At 57.7% G+C, this 16,870-nt stretch overlaps 1 protein-coding gene across 3 annotated transcripts; it reads right to left on the bottom strand.

The window, feature by feature from the left end:
* Nucleotides 1-2,631: 2,631 nt before the first annotated feature.
* Nucleotides 2,632-13,003, bottom strand: RASD2 (RASD family member 2). Of its 3 annotated transcripts, none has more exons than XM_032836733.1 (3): nt 12,884-13,003; nt 6,746-7,139; nt 2,632-3,428 (listed from the first exon to the last, which is right to left on the bottom strand). In XM_032836733.1, exons 2-3 carry the CDS (start codon nt 7,014-7,016, stop codon nt 2,899-2,901), a joined length of 801 nt encoding a protein of 266 aa, XP_032692624.1. In that variant the 5' UTR covers nt 7,017-7,139; nt 12,884-13,003; the 3' UTR covers nt 2,632-2,898. The 3 variants fall into 3 exon arrangements, with proteins under 3 accessions (XP_032692624.1, XP_032692623.1, XP_032692625.1); XM_032836732.1 differs by lacking the exon at nt 12,884-13,003 and adding an exon at nt 11,929-12,027; XM_032836734.1 differs by lacking the exon at nt 12,884-13,003 and adding an exon at nt 7,953-8,351.
* Nucleotides 13,004-16,870: the final 3,867 nt, after the last annotated feature.

The raw sequence follows: 16,870 nt of genomic DNA, 5'->3' as shown, positions 1-16,870 counted from the left end.
GCTCAGCGGGGAGCCTGCTTCCCTTCCTCTCTCTCTGCCTGCCTCTCTGCCTACCTGCGATCTCTGTCAAATAAATAAATAAACTCTTAAAAAAAAAAACCCACACAGACCATCAATGCAAAAATCTTTCTCTCGCCCACACGAAGCTGAGACGGCCTCTGGTTTCGAATGCCCCATCTGCCATGGCACCAGCTTTGTGCCATCTGGGACAAGGAGGGGACAGCGGGGTGAACACGAGGAGTGGGTTTCTCGTGGAGCTGAAGGGGGGCGGGGCTGGAGACACCAAGGATAAAGCACGCAACAAGTGCAAGGCTGGTCCCCTCCTCTTCCCTCCACCCTGGGGGCAAGTTCGGGGGGCACAGGCTCTAGATCCTGTCCCTCGACCTCCACCCTCAGCCCCTCGCACACCCTGCTTCACTCCACACGAGGGATCACTCTGCTCATCTAGGGTTTACTAAGTACTGCCCAGAAAGTTTTACATCAAGTCAACCATACAGACCTGGGCTCTGTCCTGACCTTGAGAACCAACTGTCCAACTGTCCAACTGAAGGTGCCCACTACTGACAGGTAACTCTTTATTGTGGCGCATGACCTGAGCACAGGGGCGCTCTCTCTGCTCGATACTAGCAGGACCCCCCACCCAAGGCTTGGTGATGCAAAAATGTTTCCAGATGATGCCAATCATTCCTGGGGGCCAAATCAATGGTCTCCAGGGGCCCCACAGAACTCAGACCTATGGTGGCCCCAAAAGGCTAATGATCTGTGGGGTGGGGGGGAATTTCTCATCGGACCTTGCTACCTCTCCAGAGGGACACTGCCAACTCAGTACACACATCCCAGAAGGCCTACAAGGGCAAGGGCCAAGAGAGGGGCACAACCTCCTGTTTTGGGGTGCCCCTCGCCCATCTATTCAAACTTGAAGACCTTGAAGACTGATTCAGTGCTTCCCCAAGAGCAGGTGTGATCCGGGGAGGACAAGGCCAGCTTTGGTTGGAGGAAGAAGCAAACCTCTGGGAAGCAGAGAAAATTCACATGGTCAGGAACACAGCTTAGAAACAAACCCACTTTAATTGGTAGCGTACACAGAGATCTGGGGCAGCAGGGGGACATCATGGGGTGGGACCAGGCCACACACCTGTCCTGGCGATGGTACCCGGTCTGCTTAGAGGGTGCAGGCTGGGGCTGGGTGAGGGCATGGAAGCGGGGTGCCAGGGGAGAGGGATAGGGTATGGCAAGCTGGAGTTGGGGCCCGTGTAGAACTCGGTGTTCACGTGTGTGTACACAGAATTTACAGGAACCCTCAAAGGGCGATCTGGTGAAACGGTCAGGGAAAAGGCGCTCTGGTTTCTGAAGGTCCCCTCCCCCCACCCGGGAATGAGGAAGCATGGGGGGGGGTGTGCCCGATACCCAGACTTAGCCCCGCTTCTGCCAGTCACAGACTTGCCGTGTGTGCTGGGACCAGAGAGACAGTCACCCTCTCTGGGCCTCAGAAAGAGTCACTAGATGATCACTAAGGTTCCTGGTAGGCCTAAATCTCAATATTTTAAAGGAGATTAAGATACAAAATATATTTGTTAAGAGCTGAGGACAAGACAGCAAGACCTTTGGTCCACATGGTCAAATCCCACCACACCCGGTCCGCAGCAGTCCAGCGCTAGGCACAGGCTAGGGACCCTCGAGGAGCTTTCCCACCTACCTCTCCGGGCTCGGCTCCGGTTCCCAGCTGCTCCTGCACCCCCCACCCCCCGACCCCCAAACAGCACACAGGGCAAAGGGCAGTGGGGCAGCAGGGGTGGGCAGAGGCCATGCGGGTGAGGGAAAGAGGCCAGGGTTGGGAAAGGGCCTGGCCTGGGAGGCATAAAGTGCACTGCTCACCCTCTTTGTTTCCTAGCACACAGTGGACCCAGCACCCAGCAGGTGCTCAATAAATGCTTAAGAAGCAAGCACAATAGGAGACAGCGTGGTTCGAGGCAGATCCTTGCCCTGAACCGGGCACCGCGGGGATGGGCTGAAGCGTACCACCTCCCCGTGTCTCACCCGCCTCCTCTGTGACACGGGGGAGGGAAGAGGGCTCGGGGGGTGGGAGGAGGCAGGAGGAGAAGCAGCCCCAGCCTGCCCGCCCCCACAGTGCAAGTGTAAACTGTGAAGCTCATGATGGAGGGCAGTGTCTAGCCGGAGGCAGGACCCGGAACCCTGTCCGGGATCAGGATCGGGGGAGGGAGGGGTCCCCAGGAGAGGCAGTGGGGTCCGGCCAGCGAGGCGGGGCAGCTGTTACAGTACAAGGATTTCTGTTCCTACAGCTACGCACAACGGGAGGACAGCTAGAACTTCAAAGCACAACCAGCAGACAGAGGGGAGGAAACTGCGAGAGAGAGACAGACAGACAGACAGACACGGCGGAGGCCAGTGGAGGCCAGGCAGTCCAGGGATGAGCGTGGTCCACGCTCCTCTTCCTTCATATAGTCAGCGGCCACTGGCTCACCGTCAGGGACACCTGAGGGCCACCCCCAGGGTGGGGGTGGGAACAGCTAAGCCGAGACCAGAGGGCCTGAGTCCTTTCCCACCTTGCTCTGGGGGGCTCGGTTCCACCCCGCTATGACTGTTCCAGGAGTCTCCCTCCGGAGACTGGCCCCTCAGCATTTCTTACAGCCCTAAGGTTAGGGCGGCCCTGATTTGGGTGCTGGAAGCACAGGGGACCTCAGAAAAGCAGAATCAGAGGGAAGTGGTGAAAAGGCAGGAGAACATAGAGGTCAGAGACTGGGGTCGCCCATTCTGGAGCCAGAGGCCTTCGAACATGGCTGCCGTTGGGGGTCTTGTTGAGGGGGGACATGGACAGCAGGCACATGGGGCCACCTCCTGGAAGGCACTGCCCTAGCCCCACCCCAGCGTCCCTCCCGGTCACTGGATGGTGCATTTGTCCCGCTCGCGGGCCTGGCCCTCCCGAAGGACCTTGGCCTTGATGTACTTGAGGTCACTGTTGACGCTAGGGCGGCGGGCAAAGGGTGAGACCATGCCGTAGGCGTCCATGTCCTTGACGCGGCGCATGCAGAAGGGCCGAGGGTGGAAGGCGTCGCCATACTGCACAGAGATCTTGCGGTGCAAGGCCGGGCTCATCTCGTGGGGCAGCTTGGCCATGCTGAAGAGCACGTAGAACATCTCATCCACGTTGGTGTTCTTCTTGGCCGACACCTCGAAGTAGGCACAGTTCTCGTCCCCGGACACCAGTAGCTCGGCCTCGGTGGTGGGCACCTGCCGACACAGCTCACCGTGGTCGTTCTTATTGCCACAGATGACCATGGGCAGTTCCGCCGCCTCCTTGGTCTTGTTCTTCAGGCAGGATTTGACCTCCAGGATCTGCTTTTGGAGGCGCTTGACCTCGTCGAATGATTCCCGGTTATCCAGGCTGAACACCAGGATGAAGACGTCACCTGCGGGGAGAGGGACACAGGTGGGGAGGCCGCCCCTTCCAGACTCTGACTCAACCCTCCCGGCCAGTCCAAGGAGGAGCTGCTGTTCTCTGCATTTTCCAGAGCAGGAAGCTGAGGCCCAAGAGGGGTCAAGCCCTTGTTCAAGGTCACACAGCAAACATGTGGCTCATCCTGGCTCAGACACAGTTAATTCCCCCAACACTGCCCAGTAGGGCTGGAGATGCGAGTGAGCCGCTTGTGAATTTGTGCCGACTGTGTTAGAATAATAATAATAATGACAGTACAATTTTCACAACAGCGGGGGTCTTGCCCGACTTGTTCTGTGCACATCTCCTGGGGCCTGGAATCGTGTCTGACACATCGGAGGCACTCAGAGTGCCTAGGTTCACATCTGGCCCCTGCCACTTGCTGGCCACGCAGCCCAGGGCAGGGCAGGCAGCCTCTCTAAACATTAGTCTTCTCCATCCGTCCCACATGGATGAAATACATCTTTTTATGCAGGTTTCCCTGGATAATGAATGGAGAGTGGCCCCGGCTCAGAGGTCTTACGTTTCGAGACACCAAAGGGAACAAGCCCCTGCGAGAACCAGCGTGGGCCGTGGGCTCCATGTGCGCTTTCCTCCCAAAGCCCCTGCGAGGGGGATTTCTGCACCTTCCTGGTATAGGTGAGCAAAGAGAAGCTCAGAAAGGGTGAGCAACGCGCCTAAGCTCACACAGCATGAACGTGGCTAGGTCGAGACGTGGACCCACTGCTGTCCTTACCTAGCCAGTGCCTGGCCCACAAGTGCTCTCTGCTTCTTGAATAAATCACGGATGAGTAAGTGAGTGCCAGCCTCCAAGACCCACACGGTCCCTGCTTCAACTCACCGCATCACTCAAGACAGGTCTTTGGGTCTGAAATGGGCCGCTCAGGGGGAGCACAGGGCGGGGAGAGAGAGGCTGGGCGGTGCCCACGTCCCAGTCTCTGGAGGTTACCACTGGGATTACAGGCTCACGCTCAAACTGGCCTCAATACATAAGAACCTATGGGGAGATGTCCAAAATCCATTCCCCAAACAAGGAAACTGAGGCTCAGAGACTCATGCAACGTTCAGAACCATGATGCGGCCAATGGTGCGCCCTTCACCGTGCACTCCAGGGCAGAGGGAGACGGTGTCACCCATGACCTTGACTCCCAGCGCCCAGCGCCTGATGGGTGTCTGTAAAGCTGGGCGGATGGGCGGAGTGGGATGGGAAGAATGGGGGTGGGGGCCCGAGAGAGGCACCTGCAAGGCGGCCCCAGCCTGGCCTGCCAACCCCGTCCTGTTAGGCCAATCCTGGGCCCCTGAGGACTCGGCGGCCTTGACATACTCAGATGCGAGACCGCGATGCCAAGCTTCAGAGACAGCCTGGCTGGCAGCTGGAAAGAGAGCCGGCAGCAGAATTAATGGCTTTCAGAATTTCCTGCGCACCAGCACCAGGTTGGAAAACGAGGCACGGGCTGGTGGGTGAGAAAAAAAAAAAGCAGCAGACAGATGTGCTCCGAATCCTAAGTGCACGTTCAAAAGAGACGGACAAAAACCCTCCCGGTCCCAACGACGATACAAACATAAAGGTCAGTGTGTTCGTGGGGGGCCCAGAAGCGTCCCCGCCAGACTAATGGAGTGGCCACCGCTGGGGAGAGGACAGGAGTCTGGCATTGGGGACACAGGACAAGGGGGCTTCTTTAGCCTTCTCTGTGTTTACAGGACTGTGCGTTTGCAAATCACTGGTGTAATTAAAAAATGAATTTTGGAAATACACTCGTGGTCCTCCTCTACATCTATTTCTCTCCTCCCTCTGATGTTAGCCTTATTTATATTAGTGGGCACCCAGTCCCCTCCCCAAGGCAAGGAAAGCAGACATCCCTGCACCCCCAGCAGGTGCTTGAATTGTCCCCACAGCCACACTGTGGGGGAAGCAAGCCGATGTCTGCCGTGCCACTGGGGAGACTGAGACTCAGATCTCTGATCACACCTCGAAGCCACCAGGTGGCTCCAGGTCAACCCAGGGCTCCTTCCATCAGCACACAGCCTCTCCAAACTATGGGCTGGGTTGGACAGTCCACAAGGACAGCCTGCAGGAAGAAGCCATCTGCCCAGGGCGCTGAAGGAGGGGGCTTGGCTCGGGTGAGGGGGCAGGAGTGCACACAGCGTGCGTTTCTTGGTCCAAGAGCATCTCCGTTTGGGGGGTTATTTTAGTGATGGCTAGGGGGCACTTGCTCACTCCTTGCCTTCAGTGGGAGAAGCACGGCTCAGGCAAGGACTCTGCCTAGCCCCAAGCAGGCACTCTATAAATGCTGGGTTAGTGTAAGACCCGTGTTTGCTGAGCACTTACTCTGTTCACCAAGCACTTTTGCTGTATGAACTCACTTACTTCTCACCGTGACCTTTGGGGTGGGCACTGACACCATGCTCTCACAGAGAGAGGACCAAGCTGCCGACAGATAAAGTCACTTGCCCAGAGCTACGAAACCAGGAAGCAGCTGCCCCGGGCAGACCGGTTTCTGGCCCGCCCTCCTACAAGCGACCACGGGGAAACTGCCTGGGTTAGGCAAAGGATGGCCCAGGCCCCCATCTCCATCCACCCCCTTAATCCTGGGCAATCTCTCTTCCCTCCCCACCATTCCCAGCAGGGCCAAGAGACTACAGGACAGTTACGTGGTGGAGAAGAAGAGCCAGACAGCCAGGGACCGCCTGTGTTACCACCTGGACTAACTTAACCTCTCTGGGCCTCAGTTTCCCCACTTGTAAAATGGAAGCAAAGCCCCATCTCCCAGGTTGGTTGTGAGGACGAAAGAAACCCACAGGAGGTCTAAGAATGGGCTCACGCACGCAGCTTGAGAAGCATTAGCTATTGCCACCACCGTTAACTGTGATTATTACTAAGTTACTGGCCTGGGCTGGGCTCCCACCCGCCCTTTGACTGACTGCTCCCCGGGGCCCGCCCTTACTGCTCTGAGGGACAGCAAAGGCCTGGGATGTCAAGAGAATTGAGGCCAGCAGACTGACCCTGGGCCCCAGGGCTCTGCAGGGCGACATCCAGCAGGAGGAAGGCGGGAGCCCCTCTCTGCTCCCCGGAGAGGACGACCCCTCTCCCCCACACACCCGCCTGCATCAGCACCTGATCTGGAAGGCAGCCCTGCAGCACTCCATGCCAGCCAGCCGGTGTGGGATTTGGGCCCCAGCTTGGTCACCTGCTCCGGCAAGTGGTACCCACCCTCTCTGCCCCACCCCACACCCAGGGGTGGGGCTGGCGGTGAGCAGATACGTGCCCGCCCCCCAGCCCCGGACACCCACCTGTGAGGATGGAGAGCCTGCGCATGGCAGGGAAGGGGTGGTTGCCGGACGTGTCCAGGATGTCCAGCTGGTACATGTCACCTCGGATGTTGTAGACCTTCCGGTGGAAGTCCTCGATGGTGGGCGTGTACTGGTCCTCGAAGCGGCCGTTGAGGAAGCGGGAGACGATGGAGCTCTTGCCCACCCGCGAGGCGCCCAGCACCACCATGCGGTACGAGTTCTTGGCGGGCACGCTGAGCGTGCAGTTCCCGCTGGACAAGGTCTTCATCATGGCTCGGGCCGGCGGCACGGAGCGGGGAGCCGACGCCAGGAGGCCCTGCACCCGGCCCTGCAGCCTCTTGCTGGCCGCCTTGGTCTCCTCCGCGGGGCTCCTGTCTAGGTGTCCACTTTCTGTCTGTAAGACAGAGACGTTAGACTGGGGCGTCTCTAGGGGGCCTGGGAGCCCTGCCCGTGCCTTCATTCACGCCCTCTCGGCCTCCTTCCTGCCCATCCACCCACCACACAGGGGCTCACCGCCCTGGCGTCCGTTCACCCCGTTTATTCCGGCCCAGGACGGCTGGGGCCTGAATTTTCGCTTTACGCCAGCTCCCTGCTGCTCTCGGCCAGCCAGTCGCTGGCGTTCCCCAAGAGTCACTTGTCGTGTCTATGAAAGGGACTCTGCTCCCAGGACTGTCACACAGGCTCAGGTCACAAAACGTTTAACTCCTGCTAGAACCTGATCTTTCCCTGGCCCTTTGTTGGGGCCTTTCCCTGTTCTGGCCTCCCAGGAGCTGTGAGTCCAGGCCACGACCTGGGGAAGGCACTAGAGAGCTATTTCTTAGGCCTGGGGTGGGGGTTGCTGTGGCCTTTGGGGCCTTCCCAGAAACAGGGAAAAAAGCAAGGTCCAGATCACGTCCTCTGCAACCCAGGCCCAGCGGTTCCAGCCCCAGGCCCTGGGAATTTGCTCACCTCCAGGAGATCCAGAGACCTGGATGTGGGTCAGAGAAATGACCCAGGGACAACTCGAGTCCCTCAGAGCTCCAAGGGTTTATGGTTCAGAGGCACACCCAAAACTTTCTATGGGGGATCCTCAGCCTCGTGGAAGAGACTGAAATGGGTCCCTGCTCCAAAGCCCAAATGGAGATAAATAGAGCCCCAGGGGCCCAACAGGCCCACCCCAAAGGCCAGCCGCAGCCCTGCCACTCCCCTTCACTCCGTCAGCACCCACCAGAATCCACTCAGAATTCCTGAGCCCATCACTCTGTTGGAGCTCTGCTGAGATCTGCCTCCACTTCTTAGCTCGTGCTGGTCCCTCTGCCAGAACACCCTCTTCTCTTTATGCTTCAAGCCCTGGCTCACATACCACCTCCTCTCTGGAGGCTTCTCTGGCTCCCCAGCCCACCCCAGCAGGAATCCCTCCTCCCTCTAGAGAAGAGGAACTAGAAGTGGATACAGGCCTGCTGGGTATCAGTCTCCTCTACCCTCAGCCTGCTGCCACACACAGTTGTACAGGCTGGGCACTGCACAAGGCACCCAGCTGAGTGGGAAAGCAGGGAATGTCTTTGTGGAGTTCATCTGCCCAGAGAAGGCACCTCTTTTCAGGGTGCACTGGGAACTGTACAGGCCAGCTCCCACTGGTCGGCCCACCTGGGTTCTCCAGCTCAGGGGCCTGGAATGCCTCATCCATTTACCCCAAGGCCCTCTCCAACGTCGTAATGTCCTCTGCTGTAAGGCTAAGAGACTGGAGATGGAGGGACCTCTTGTGTGTGTCTTCTGGCATACGCCCTGTTTGGGGCATTCAGGAGTCTGCCCCGACTGGCGCTCTGTCCAACTGAGAGCCACAGTGCAGTAAACCGGCTCTCAGAATTACCTTTTTCAAAAGCTTTTATTGATAGCATTTATCAACCTCCATGGCACACACATTCCCACCATGGCCAATTCCTAGCTACCAGGAGGACCTCGATGAATGAACTGCAAAGAGAGGCGCACATAAGCCCACTCGGCACACCGCTGACCCTAAGCAAGCCTGGAGCCCTGACAACCACCACTCACCCAGCCCCTGCCGTGTGCCTGGCCCTGTGCTAAGTACAGGAACAAAATCAGGGACTCTAAGCGGATTCTGGTGGGAGCTGACATTGACCTTGCAGTCAACGTATGCCAGAGTGTCCTGGGCGCCCTGATTAACGTGTACTCACTCGCTCCTCACCCCGAGTAACCCCAGAAGGTAGGTGGTGTTCCCCCAGTTTATAGGAGGGGATACTGAGGCACAGAGAAGTTTAGTAACTGCTCATGGTCACACAGCCAACAACCAGCAAAGGAGAGATCTGACCCCAGGCTGTCTGCCCCATGCACGGAGCGTCCTCACCGCCTCTGTACAGGGAAGATATTATCTGCCTATTACAAATAAGCACCCTGATACTTACAAGTCCCCATGACTGGCCTGTGTAGTTAATAAGGGAGCCAGGACAGTGACTCCAAGATAAAGATGCCCACCCCACCCCCTTCATGCCTGCAGCCATCTCTCAGTTTATCCCATAGGATCTCAGTGCCTTGTACCCAGCAAGGGCTGGATGAACAATTCAGGAATGAATGAAGCAAGACGGTCTGCCTTTGGCGCTCTCCTGCAGCTTCCTTCTGAGGCCTTGTCCCTCCTCCCCTGCCCCGCCTGGCTGGCCCAGGTGCTGTGCTGAGGGTCTCTGTGCCCTGGACACACCTGTGGGTGCACAGTTGGGGGTGGGGAGCTGAAGGCTTCTCAGCAAGGCAGCCTGGGCCTTCAGCGGAGACGGGAGGGAAAGAGTCCCCATGCCACGACAGACCCCTCCCCAGTCCCCCTGAAGGGAGCTTGATTCTGCTGTGATCACCTCTGTCTAGACTGAGAGGGAAGGAGGCCGGCAGCCCCTAGGGACCCAGGGACCCAGGGACCATGCTAGTCCCCATCATCGCCTGCCCGGCTTCTAGCCCAGGGTTCCTGGTAAAGACGTGCTTCTATCAGTGGCTGAAGGAGCCTGAGGAAGTAAGAGAGGAGAGTCAGAGAGGAGACAGGGCGTCAGAAGGAGGCAAAGGCGGGGCAGGGAGCGGGGAGAGAGAGGGGGGAGTGGCTTTCCTCTCTGGGAGACGACTGTGAGTCTTCACATGGCCCCAGGCACGTGGGGCTGTGTGTGGCACCCAGACACCTGGACGCCAGCTGACGGCTTCTGTGAGCCCCACCTCCTGTCCCCATATCCTCCTTCCCTCTCCTCCCCCAGAGGCCGCACTGTGGGCTGCTGTGGGCACAGCTTCTTTCCCCTGCTGCCGGCTCTCCCCTCTCCATCCTCAGCCGGGCTGACCCCACACAGCGAGGAGCAGAGAGGGGCCCTTTGAAAATGTAGAGCCTAACCCTGGAGGCTCAGAGAGTGGCTAATGGGGACCCCTCACAGCATAAGAACCCTAAGGGGAGCTCTGTGACTCTCAGCTGACCCCACCCCAAGCCACTCCCAGGGGCCCTGGGAGGCAGAAAGTCCCAGAGCGGAGATGGAGTGGGGTGGAGGGGAGAGAACAGCCTAGCCAGACAGGTTTCTGTCACACCGATGCTTCACGTACCTTGTTCCAGGGACCTTCCAATTGTCCCGTGAAGAACAGACCACCACCCACCCACTGGACTGGTGGGGACCCTGGGGATCCGTGTGGCTGAGTCACTTGCCCCAGCTCACTCGGATCACGGGCCAGGCCAGGATGAGAATTAGGCTGCTGGGCTTGAAAGCCTGGGCTCTTACCTCCATAAAAACCCACCTCCTGGCCAAAACCCGTCTTTTTCCAAACAGCGCCTGACTCTGAAGCTTCAGCTGGCGCCAGGCAGAGGAATGACCCCTGAGGCCCTATTAGATTCTTGTTCCTTCTCTTCTTCCCACAGGTGGCTGGGGACAGGCACCCTGCCTAGGACTCACCCCAAACCCTGCCCAGCCGGCTCCCAGCAAATGCATCTATGGGTTCACCCCCTTCTTCGCCCTCAAGCCCCTCACCTAGGGTCTGCCTTGGAGATGGAGGGGATCAGAGGGACAAGGACATCAAGACAAGAGTCTTGACATGTCCTTCTCCCTGTGAGTCCCCAGAGCTGGCTGCATTGCACCAGCCCCCCCGCAACTCCCTCCCACACACCTCAAGCCTCCTCCTTTAGCACACATCCCAGCCCCTCTAGACATACGTGTTATTCACTGACTTCCATCCTCACACCAAGAGGCGTCCTGGGGGGCTTGGCCAAGACAGCCTGGCTACCCTTGGCAGATCAGGATGGTAAGAAGTGGGCAGCCATCGGTCTCTCAGAGACCAGCCCTGCTTCTCACCAGCTCAGCACCCTTGGGCAGATGGGTTGGCCTGGTGGGGCCGGTCATCGACCAAATGGCGACTGTGGAAACAAACCTGTAGGGTGGCCCGGATTATTCAGCCAGAAGTCAAGAGGCTAATACAGCTCCTGGCACATAGCAAGTGGGTTCCTCTGGTGCATCTCCTCCTGGCATTCAAGGATCCACCTGGAACAGCCAGGGTTGGTGGGACTGGAGTGCAGGCAGAGGTCTTGGCGGGGGGGTCTGTTTTGTCACTGTGACACCAGGGTAAGCCTGAATCACAGGCTCCCGAACTCACTGCCCCATCCCAGCCTGGCCTCCTACCTGCTGTGAATTTGTCATCCTCCCAGGCCAAGAGGGAAAGAGAGGAGAGGTCAGAAGGAGCCCACCAGAGGGACTTGGAGGCCCTCCAGGCCAGCTGAAGACAGGAAATATTTCCGGGGGAAAGAATCACCCAGGAAACTCACTCCCTGCACCAACCCTCCAAAAAGCTTGAGGAACACTAGACAGGAAGGTCCTCCGTGATCTTTCCTCCTCCGAACCTGTGTCCTCATATTTAAATGGCTATTGCTCTAGGTCCCTGAAATGGAAAGCTCCTAGGAACACATCTAGCACAGAGTAGAAGCTCCATACGTCTTTCCCACCTGGGATAAGGAAAGGGCCTAGCACTCAGCCTGACACATAGCAGGTGCTCAACTAGGATCATTTTCTAGAGATACATAAAGTTGCCTATGATCCCGTCACATAATAGATGCTCAATCAGCTTAACTTTCCCTAGTCACGTAATGCTTCCTCTAGCCTTCCTCCCACAAGACTCAAACCCTTCTTCCTGGCTTCCCCCACATCAGCCAGCTCCCCAGTTCTGATGGGGTGTCTCTCTCCTACCTGAGAATGGTGCGCTGGGCCTCTGGCACAGCTTGGAGGGCTGCCTGGAAGCGCCTGGAGGTGCGGGGAACCGCTGGCCTCTCCGGTGGCCGCCGCCGCTGCCGCTGCCGCCGAGGCTTCCAGAGTCTGCAGTGGCTCCTGGGTCACTGTGCCGGGCTCCTCCTCTGCGCGGCTCCGGGCGCCGGGCTGGGCGCGGCCGGGCGAGGGGACATGGGGAGCCGGTGCCCCATGGGTGGGTTCTGAGGGCTCGGAGGGGCCTGGGCGCCGGGCGGGCTCGGGCTCGCCGCCACCGGCCCTGCCCTGCCCCGACCCGGGGGACTCCTGCTGAGCCAGGTGCCCGGAGGCGCGGGGACGTCCGATCCCGGGGTCCCCGCCTTGGTCTCCGGGGGTGGGGGAGGGCGGTAGGGGAGACTCCGGGCTTTAAGAGGGTCCTTAGAGACTCCTGGAGGGTCCTTTGGAGGTGCCTGGGGAGTGCCTGCGTGTGTGCGCGTCCCGAGAGGGCAAACCTACGCTGGCCGCCTATGCCACCTTCTCCGCCCGCGCCAAAGGGGGTCGCTCGGGGTGGGGGTGCTGCCCTGCTCGCCGCGGCCTCCTCTTCTGCCTGCAGCTCTGCAGCTCTCCCCGCGCCAGAGGGACGGCTCCTCTCTCCCTGCGAGGCGACGCCAGCAGCTGGAGGAGGAGCAGGGCGCTCGGCTCCGCGCGCGTGTGGGAGGGGGCCTTGAACGCCGCCCCAAGGTTTCGCACGTAGCTCCGAGTTAGCCTTAAACCCGCTCCTCCTCCCACTTCACCTCCTCTGGCCCGCGGTGGGGGCGAACTTTCTGCGGGCCCAAGCTCCTCCCTCTCTCCCTCTCCTGGAGGCGAACGCCCCTCTTTCCCGCAAGGCGAGGTCAACGGTCCCTCGGGAAAGCAATCGCAGCCCGGGCGTCAGTTGGCGAGCCCAGCAGCAGAAGCCCACCTCAGGCCTGGGCGCTCTCCGCCGCGCCTGCGAGCGTCGGTCCCTGGGACCTTCGCTCAGCGCCCGTCCGCCCCCTTCGCGGCTCGCGAGCAGCGGGTCCCGCAGCCCAGCGCCCTCCTCCGCCTGCCGGAGCGCGCTCGCCCGCCTTGCCCGGCGCCCCGCCCCCGGCACTGGGCTCGGCCAATGGGCAGTGGGTCCTGCGACCCGGCCCCGCCCCGCCCGCCCCGTCTGCCTCGCCCGCGGCCGCCCGGGCGCCGCAGTCCGGCGTTCCGCGTGCCCGGGCGCGTGGGGCCGGGGCGACTAGTGGGGCGGCTGGGGGCGCGCACCGTGACCGGAAGGCGGCACCGGCCTCGGAGGCTGACGTCTGCACGCGCATTCGCACGCACACCGCGCCGACCGCTGGTGACCCGCGAGGGTCCCGCAGCCAGTCGCCCGAGGTCCCCAGCCCGCGTGTCCGGACTCCCGCGCCCTCCTCTGTCGCGGAAATGCCCAGGTGCCCTGCCGGTGTCCGTCCTGCCCGCCCCAAGATCTCGGGCCCGCGAGACTCTGCGGGATGGCGCGTGGACCCCGTACGTGCCGCCCGGAGGAGCTGCAGAGTCCCCTTAGCCTCTCGCGCTTCTGAGTGGAGGTCTTGGAGAGCACTGTAGAGAGAGCCCTGCTGGCAACGAGTCGGAAGCATTCACCTCCATTCTCCCCGCTTAGAACTAGGGCAGACATCAGTGGTTCCTATTATGCCATATCTAGACACCCTTCATTACTTAGTATTTTCTTAAGTCCAAGACCCACTCTCCCCCCAACACATTTTTTAGAGGATCGTTATGTCACTGCCTTAAATGGGAAGCCAGTATCACTTGCCATAAATAGAAGGTAAGAGTAAAAATAAACACAATGAAAACAAACCAAGGTTATTAAATTCTAGTTGGAAACTTGCATGCTTGAGATGTGCCCTCAGTGAAAGAAGGGAGATTGGCAAAGTTTGGAGAGGTGTCAAAGACCTATTAGCACCCATCAGAGACTTCTTCCTTCATGCTTTCGGGAGGCTGAAAAGAGAATGTTCTCACTGTGTGATGTGGTGAAGGGACAAATACTGTCTATCGAACCATATTTTGTATCATCCAGAGAACCCTGGACCTGGAGAATGTCTGCCAATCTTCCCTCCACTACCAGATCTGTCCTCCAACCTCTAGGTGGGTGGTGAGGGTCTGAGGGTTACCAAGCTGGGGGTCCAGCTCCAATGGGTGAGAGACTGGCATTCAAGTCCTGCTTCTGTAACCCCTCAAATACATGACTAGCCAATCTTCAAAGACTAGATGGGGTCACAAAGTGCTGCCCTGTATGGTTGCACAGGTTGCTTACTGGCTCAAGGGCACTTAGCTAAGGAAATTCAGCTCACGCTTTCCTCTGGGTCTTGGTTGTATCACCTATAAAATGGGTATGATATGCTAGGTCCACAGTGTGCCAAAAGTGCCGAAATTGTCTTCGACTTGGATTCTAGAAAGTAGCTTGCTCTGCTTTGTCCCTGTGTGGTCTTGAGTTTCCCTGGGGACATCAACCAGAGAATATGGGGTAGGTAGAGGTGGAGGGACTAGGTGGAGAGCGTGGCACTTGCATTACTTGGCTGTGTTTAGTGCTCTGATCAGAGGATATGAAATCTGGGCTAGGACTAAGGATTGTGCCCAATGCCACCCAGCCAGCAAATGGCAGATCCCAGCCCAGCACTCTTTCCACATCCAGACTTTGCTTCTAGGAACTGGCTTCAGCCCAGGAGGGCTTGTGCTCAGCTCAACACACAGAGGCTGCGTGCCTTAAGCTGACTGTAAGCTGGAGAGTAGGAGGCAGGCAACGTGTCATGCTCCGCCTGGAAGGCTGGGGTCAGAAGCACTCAGGCTGTGGGGCCAGTTCTCCCACTCCCATTCAGGAAATGCAGCAGGTGGCTAGCTTCGAGCCAGCCCGAGACCCATTACTTGTTGCTTCAGTCCGTCCTCCACTCAGAGTCAGTCACGCTCCATGGGCCATATCTTGAGGGTTGCTATACCTGGAGCCGCAGGGCCCCAGGAGACCCACCTGCCCCTGCCCCCACCCCCACCCCTCCTTGAATGCAGAATGGCTCAGTCAATAGCAGGTGTACATAAGGGACCGATGCCCAAAGAAGCTCCAACAGCAGGCTTCCCAGTGTCCCCCGCTTTCCTATCCTTCCCCTGCCCATTTGCTTCACTATCTCAAATGGCTCATTTGTCAGTAGTTACCCCCCTACTTACTGGGCTCCCTGTCCCACTGCCCCCAATCCATGACCACTTTAAACTTCTTCAAAAATATGCCACCCCCGGGTTGCCTCGGTGGCTCAGTGGGTTAAGCCTCTGCCTTCAGCTCAGGTCATGATCTCAGGGTCCTGGGATCGAGTCCCACATTGGGCTCTCTGCGGCAGGGAGCCTGCTTCCTCCTCCCTCTCTCTCTCTCTCTCTCTGCTTGCCTCTCTGCCTACTTGTGATCTCTCTCTGTCAAATAAATAAAATATTAAAAAAAAAATAAAAAAAAATGCTACCACCTGCTCAAGAATTGTCATGACTTAAGACATAAAATCTGAACTCCTTAGTCCAGCATACGAAGCCTCGAAATAGGATCTAGTTCCCATCACCACCCCCACCATCAGCCTGCATTTCAGCTAAATCAAACCACTTTCAGATCCCTGAGACATTGGGATTTCCCTCCTCCAGGCCTCTGTGTATCTGATCCCTCTATCTGGGAGAACTTTTTCTCTATCTTCACTCAGCGAACTTCTACACATCCTTCAAAACATGGTGTTCACACCTCTCCCCACAAAGCCTCCTAGCCTTCCTAGTGGTGTGAATGTTGTCCTCTTCCAGGATCCTGTGGCAAAACAAAAATAAAAACAAAACAAAAATCAAAAAACCCCAAACCTGGCTCTTGCATATAGGTAACTAACCACTCCTTTAAACCTCAGTTTCTTTACCTGTAAAGTGGGTGTTACAGTACCCGCCTTATGGGTTGATGGGAGTTTTAAAATATAAGGTGCCTTGCGCTGGGGGCCCTGCGTACAGTGGCCTTCATCATGATTACTTCCTTTATGGCCTATGTCACATCCTGTCTTACATTTTGGACATGTGCCTCACCATCCCCATTAGCACATGAGCTCCTTGGGAGTAGGGACTTGGCCTGATTCATCTTCATATTCCTACATCATTAAGGACAGCATCTTACATGTTTGCGTTTTTAATAAATGCTAATTGAATTGTGCTCAGCTCAACGGCCACAGAGCAGAAGCGTGCACAAGCTCTGCTGGGAAACAAGAGGAAGTGGAGGGCAAACACAGCGAGGGAGAGAGAGTTCAGTTTAGTTCTTCTAACAACACCACTTACGGAAGGGAAAACTGAGGCTCAGGGAGGCTGTTCAGAACCAGGCCACTAATGGGAGACATCCGAAAGCCATTTCTCCAAACTGAAATAAGGTGTTTGCCCAACCAACATCCTGTCACATCCCTGGCTGCTTTTCTAGAACAGTGGTTCCTATCCCTGGTGGAGGATAAAAAAATCACCTTGGGGGAGGCTTACATGATAACAAAGCCCAGGCTCCTGCTCTGAGACGCTGATTTAATTGCTCTGATGTCGGGCTTGATATCCACACTGTTTAAAGCTCTCCCAAGCGATTCTAATGTGCCGCCCGGTTTGCTCAGGGGTAGAGCAGTGGTTCTCAAAGTATGGTCCCGGGATCAGCAGCATTAGCACTGTCTAGAAAACTTGTTAGGAATACAGGTCTCACTCCAGACCCACTGAATCAGAAGACTTGAGGCAAGGCCCAGCCATCGGGGTTTTAATTCTGATGCATGCCAAAGTTTGAGAAACACTGATTAGATTATCAGAGTTGACAAAACCTTAGCAGTCACGTGGCCCGATCTTTCCGTGTTGAAGACAAAGGGATGATTGGTGGCTTCACCAAGTTCAACGCATGTTACTAGCCGGCTAGACTCAG

Source organism: Lontra canadensis, unplaced genomic scaffold (assembly GCF_010015895.1).
Source record: "Lontra canadensis isolate GAN:19392208 unplaced genomic scaffold, GSC_riverotter_1.0 scaffold93, whole genome shotgun sequence".
Taxonomy (NCBI): Eukaryota; Metazoa; Chordata; class Mammalia; order Carnivora; family Mustelidae; genus Lontra; species Lontra canadensis.
Note: the sequence above shows the minus strand (reverse complement) of the source record. Positions and strands in the feature narration are given on the sequence as shown.